This window comes from Balaenoptera borealis (genome assembly GCF_965194805.1).
Source record: "Balaenoptera borealis genome assembly, chromosome: 2".
Taxonomy (NCBI): Eukaryota; Metazoa; Chordata; class Mammalia; order Artiodactyla; family Balaenopteridae; genus Balaenoptera; species Balaenoptera borealis.
This window is the reverse complement of record NC_138867.1, coordinates 134,366,731-134,373,359: the sequence shown is the minus strand read 5'-3', so window position 1 is coordinate 134,373,359 and position 6,629 is coordinate 134,366,731. Positions and strand designations below refer to the sequence as shown.

General features: G+C 33.9%; 1 protein-coding gene across 3 annotated transcripts in view; it reads left to right on the top strand.

Annotated features, from left to right (window-relative positions):
• LOC309622881 (uncharacterized protein) overlaps positions 1–6,629 on the top strand; it is a 266,899-nt gene that overhangs the window by 120,548 nt on the left and 139,722 nt on the right. For all 3 annotated transcript variants that reach the window (XR_014241168.1, XR_014241170.1, XM_082379174.1), the window contains exon 2: positions 1,983–2,043. Coding sequence is in view for 1 of the 3 variants with exons in the window: in XM_082379174.1 (XP_082235300.1) it covers positions 1,983–2,043 (61 nt within the window). In the remaining 2 variants the exon portion in view is untranslated. The remainder of the gene's footprint in view (positions 1–1,982; positions 2,044–6,629) is intronic.

The window sequence follows — 6,629 nt, the reverse complement described above, 5'->3', positions numbered from 1 at the left end:
GCTTCTTTTCCATGCAGAAGCCTGTGGCTAGCAGCCCTTCCAGAACCACAGGGACTAGGGAAGGGAAGGCTCCTCAAGGCACCAATGCTGGACAGACCAGAAACAGCAGATGTTCACTTTGTGATTATTAAAGTTCCATTTCATAGGTGAGGAAACAGAGTCCCAGGGTATCAAATGAGTCTCCTGGTCACAACCACCCCAATCTGAACTGACTTCAAATCCGTTTCTTAATCTCTTTATGATGCCCTCATTCTCTTATTAATTTTAAATGAAGTGTTTGCTGCAGTCTCTGCCTTGCAATTGTAACCGGTGAGTTTTGAATTCAAACCATCATTTGAATTATGATAGTTGATCTGGTCTGCACCTAACCCTAGCCCACCCCCTTTCTTCCACTTGCTTCTTTCCTTTCTTTCTCTCTCTTGTTTTTTTTTTTTTTTGTATATTTCTAAGAGAACAGCTGAGGAGAGGCAACCCAACTCTTACTTAATTAGATTCTTCAGTTTACATTTTCTTCTTTTAAAGAATAACATTGTAACATTTACAAGTGCTGAATTTTTTAATACTGAAGTATCCACCTGCCAGGATGCCAGAGTTTAGCTGGGAAGCTCAGTGAGAGTTCCTGTGAAGATAAGACTGAAGAATGGTTCTCTTTACCAGAATAGAGGGTGATGCCTCAGGCTGTGCATCCTAATGTCTAGGTAAATGAGCAGCCTATCATATTTCTTATCAAGATTAAAACTTTAAGCAGATGCGGCATGTGTCAAAACAGAAGAGAAAATACCAGTTAACGTCTGAGACATAGAGAAAAGTGTCTTTGGTAAACTATAATTTCTTTTTACATTAGGGAAGAGGTATATTGCTTTTCTCCATTTTAATGTGTCTTTAATGTATTTATTTGTAAATGTAAAAATAATAAATGCACATTTGAAAAAGTTTGGGAAAGTATATAACAGTGAATTAGAAGGAAAATACACTAAGAGCTTGAGGGATCTTTCTAGGCCTTTTTTTTTTTTTTCTATAAATGTGTCTACATGGTTCAAAATATGCTCGTGCTTTAATTTTGCATCATATGTTTTTCAGTTAATTTTACACATAAAGTTGTAAGATTTGCTGCTTACTGTTTCACATCATTCATGTTCTTAAAAAACATGGTTTTTAATTATGGTATAGAATACTGTAGTGTAGTTGTACCATGATACTTTATTATTTCCCTGATGCTGGACCTTGGTGTGTTTTCCAGCTTTTCTCACTGATAGGCTGCCACGAATACATTTAGGACTAAATCTGGTGCATTTTCTCTGTGAGTTGCTGTTTATTTCCTACTTCCATGATAGGCGTGTGTAGTAGGCATAGAGTTTATAATAGAGTTTTATAAAGAATAGCTTGAAGATGTTATTTATATTCATCTAATTCCAACTCTGAGGCCATGTTCCTCTAATGCTGACAAAAACAGGGGAACTTGAAAATCAAGACATTGTTGACACAGGGGAACTTTGTTTCAGACGTTTCTCTAAAGGTCAGAGGCTTATGTAGAAATACCCATCCAGATTTACCAGACCTTATATTTTGTTATATTTGCTTTAGCTATTTTGTTTTTTTAAGAAGCCAGACCATACAAATATAGATCGAGCTCATTTTTCACCCTACCCCTGCCCCCGACCAGAAGTAAATACAATCCTAGAGTTGCTGAGAATCCTTCCTATCCAACTATCCATATTTCTATATTTTTTAAAAACATATGCAGGTATTAAAAAATGGTAGATAGTATTCTTTAGTGTACTTAAATTTTTTATTTCACTATTGTCATCTTGTATATATCATCCTTATTTTTTGCTCAATGTTATGTTTTGGGATGTTTAACCAAGGATCTGTCATTTTAACTGCTGTGTACTATACTCATTGTATAAAAATACTACAATTTATGTACCCATTGACATATATTGATGGATATATTCTTCTCCTCTTCTGTTTTCCTATGACAGACCCATGCTTAGTAACTGTCTTCGTGCATGTCTCATTTTGATGTGTGCGGTTTTCTCTTGGGTGAGTACTTAGCAGTGGATTTGCTGTGTTAAAGGGCAGGTACATCTACAGCATTGTGATCTTTACTGCCAGCTTGCTTCCCAAGGTGAGTGTATCACATTACTTCCTACTGCCTGTGTGTGAGAACTCATCCTTGTTCACCCCTGTTATTGTCAGATTTCCTATTTCCAGCCAATCTGAAAAGTATGTGATGCTATGTATTTGTAGATTGAATTTGCACTTCCTGTACTCCTGGTGTGGTAGAGCATCTCGTCCTATATGTACTGGTCCTTATGGTTTCTTCTTCAGTGCATTTCCTTTGCGCTCCCCCTTTTTTCTTTCTGTTGGGTTGTCTTTTACATTTTATGAGTTGTTCACATTTTCTTCATGCCAGTTTTTTGTTGAGTAAATGGCTTTTAATATCTCTTTGCAGTCTGTGGCTTGTATTTTACTTTATGAAATTATTTGTTGCATAGAAGTTTTAATCTTTAAACAAATCAAATTTGCAAGTCTTTTATTGTAACCATTATCTAAGAAATCCCTTCTATCCTGTTGAAAGAAAACCACATTCTGATAGTTTCTGCTAAATGTTTTAAGGTTTGCTGCTCCCATTTAGATTTTCATCTATTTAAAATATATTTCAGGAAATATTCTGAGGTATAAATGCAATTTGATTCTATTTTTCCATACAGGAAACAATTTCCCCAACATCATTTATTGAATACACCATCTTTTCCCAGCAATTTGCAATGCCACTTCTGTCATACTGCAATTTTTCATTTATGTATGGGTTTGCTTCTGGGCTCTCTATTCTGTTCCTCTGGTCTATTTGCCTATCTCTGGTTCAAAAAAGCACTATTTTAATCACTTATAGCTTCAGAGTAACTCTTTCTCTCTGCTAGGGAGAGTTCTTCTGACTTGTTATTCTTCAAAATTGTTTTAGATATTCTTTGCCCATTATCTTCTATAAACTTTACTATCACCTTATCAAGTTCCATAAGAAACTCTAGGATTTTTATCAAAATTGCATTGAGGATTAATAGATTACTTTGGAAAAAATAGACTTTTTAATGATAGTGAATCTACCCATGTACTAACAAGGAATATCTTTCCATTTATTCAAAATTTTTATATTCTATGATAAAATTTGGTCATTTTCTTCAGGTAGGATTAATATATTTTTGGTGAGATTTATATTTAAGTAATTCACAGATCTTGTTACTAGGTTAAATGGGATAATTCATCCTATTAAATTTTCTAACTGTCTTTTGCTAATGTATAGAACATTCTTCTTTTTTTTTTTCATAATCGTATATCCAGGAAACTTGCTGAACTCTCTTATTAACTTTATCACAGAGTTACATTTGAATTCGTTTTCTGAATCTATCAGATAATGAAATGCTTTCTCTCTTTCTTTCTCCTCTTTTTTTCCAGATAGTATGGTGAGTTACATTGATTTCTTTTTAAATGTTAAAACATTTTTGCATAGCTGGAATTAACTCCATCTGATCCTGATATTTGCCTCTTCATATATTACTAGAATCAATTTGCATTTTTAAATTGTGGTATACTTAATATAATGGAAAATTCACCATTTAAACCATTAAAAAATATAAAATTTAGGGGCATTTAATACAGTTATAATGTTGTGCAACCATCACCATTGTCTAGCTCTAGAACATTTTCATCACCCCAAAAGGAAACCCTGTACCCATTAAACAGTCACATCCCATTCCCCCTACTCTTTAGCTCCTGGCAACCAGTAGTCTACTTTCTGGCTATATGGATTTGTCTGTTTGGACATTTTATATAAATGGAATCATATGTGGTTCTTTGTGACTGGCTTCTTTCACTTAACATACCATGTTCAAGGTTGGTCCATGTTGTATCATGTATCCGTACTTTATATGGCTGTGTAATATTCCATTGTATGCATATACTACATTTTGTTTCTCTATCAGTTAATGGACACCTAGGTTGTTTACATCTTCTGGCTGTCATGAATAATGATGCTATAAATTTTTGTGTACAAGTTTTATTTGAAAACCTCTTTAATTCTTTTTGGAATATATCTAGGATTTGTATGGTAAGTATATGTTGAAAGTATTGAGGAACCACCAGACTGTTTTCCCCAGTGGCTGCACCATTTTACATTCCCTTGAGCTGCGCATGACGGTACCAATATCTTCACAACTTCACTTACTATTTTCTATTTCTTTGAGCATAGTCATTCTAGTGGGTATGAAGTGATATTGCATTGTGGTTTTGATTTGCATATCCTTAATGACTGTGATGTTTAGCATCTTTTTATGTGCTTATTGGTGATTTTATTATTTTCTTAGAGAAATGTCTATTCAACTGTTTACCCATTTTAAAATAAGGTTGGTGGTTTGTTGATTTTCAGCTGTAGGTATTGTTTATATATTCTGGGTACTAGGCCCTTATTAGATTTATGATTTATAAACATTTTTTCCTGTTTTTTGGGTTGTCTTACCACTTTCTTGATAGTGTCCTTTGCATAAATGTTTTTAATTTTGATGAAGTTTAATTCATCTGTCTTTTTATTTTGTTGCTTATGCTTTTGGTGGCATAGAATTAGAAATATTTTGCTAAGAATTTTTGCATCTATCATCCTGAAAGAGATTTGTCTATAATTATTTTTCTTGTAAATTCCTTGTTATAGTTTGGAAATATAATAGGTTGTGCTGGCCTCAAAAAAAGAGTGAAGTTACCTTCCTATCATTAATATTTTCTAGAAAGTTTTGCAAAATATTGGAGTTATTTCTTCCTTGGATGTTTAGAATTCACTGGTGAAAACTTCTGGGCCTTGAGAGTTCTTGCTAGGAAGTTTTCACATAATAGATTCAATTTCTTTAAGAGATATTTAGTTATTCAAAATTTCTATTTCTATTTGTCTGCTTTGGTAAATTGCATTTTTGAGGAATTTCCCATTTCATCCAGATAGTCAAATTTATTGGTATAAAGTCATTCATAATATCCTCTGGTGAAGTTTTTCATGTCTGAAGACTCTGTAGTAATAACCCGTTTTTCTTTAAATATTGTTAATTTGTGTCTTCTCTCTTTTTTCCTTAATTAATTTTGTAAGGGGTTATCAATTTATTAATCTTTTCAGAGAAAAAACTTTTCTGATTTTTCTCTGTGTATGTTTGTATCTACTTTATTGATTTCTGTTTTTATCTTTATGTCTGTCTTAAGTTTGATTTGCTTTTCTTACTCTAACTTCTTGAGGTAGATGGTTACATATTTAGATTTCTGGATTCCTTCTTTTCTGTTATACACCATTAAGATTATACATTTCCATATAAATACTATTTTACCTATAGCCAACCACTCTCAAACTTTTTAAATCATAATTTTATTGAGAGATAAATCACAAAGCACAAGAGTCACACTTTTGAAGTGTACAGTTTAGTAGCTTTTAGTACATTCACAGTTGTGCAACAATCACCACCATCTAATTCCAGGATATTTTAATTACCTCAAAAAGAAGCTCCATATACATTAGCAGTCTCTCTTCTTTCTTCTTTCCCCTAACCTCTATCAACCACTGACTAACTTAACTTCTGTTTCTATAGATTTGCTTATTTTGGACATTTCATATAAAGGGAATCATGATATTTGGCCTTTTGTGTCTTGCTTCTTTCATTTAGCATAATGTTATCATTCATCCACGTTGTAGCATGTATCAGTAATTCATTCTGTTTTATTGCCAAATAATATTCCCTTGTACAAATATATACCACATATTTTGAGAAACTGCCACAGTGTTTTCCAAGGTGCCATCCCACCAGCAACATATGAGGGTTCCAATTTCTCCACATCATTACCAATACTTGCTATTGTCTATCTGTTATAGCCATTCTATTAGGTGTGAAATGGTATCTCATTGTGGGTTTTGGTTTACATTTCTCTAATGACTAATGATATTGAACATATTTTCAAGTGCTTACTGTTCATTTTTATATCTTGTTCAGAGAAATGTTTATTTGAATCCTTTAGCCATTTTGTAATTGAATCATCTATTCTTTGCTCCTTTTTTTTCTACTTTCTTGCCTTTTTTTTTTTTTTAATCCTCCTATGGTAACTTTTATTCTTCTATGAGTTCATCATTTGGTAGCTTTTCCAGAAAGGTCTTCTGGAGCAGGGGTCCCCAACCCCCAGCCCATGGACCAGTACTGGTCCGTGGCCTGTTAGGAACCGGGCCGCACAGCAGGAGATGAGAGGCAGGCGAAGGAGGGAAGCTTCATCTGCCACTCTCCATCGCTCCCCATCGCTCCCCATGGCTCGCATTACCACCCGAATCATCCCCCCCGCCTCCGTCCATGTGAAAATTGTCTTCCATGAAACTGGTCCCTGATGCCAAAAAAGGTGGAGACCACTGTTCTAGAGGGTTTCCCATCATCCTATATGTATATACACACACACACACATATATGTGTGTGTGTGTGTGTATATATATATATATATATATACATATATACACACACACATACACATACGCATACACATATATAGTGTGTGTGTACATTTTTTCCTGCTCTATGTCTAATGATAGTTTAACTGTGTAAACCATTTTATCTTGATAA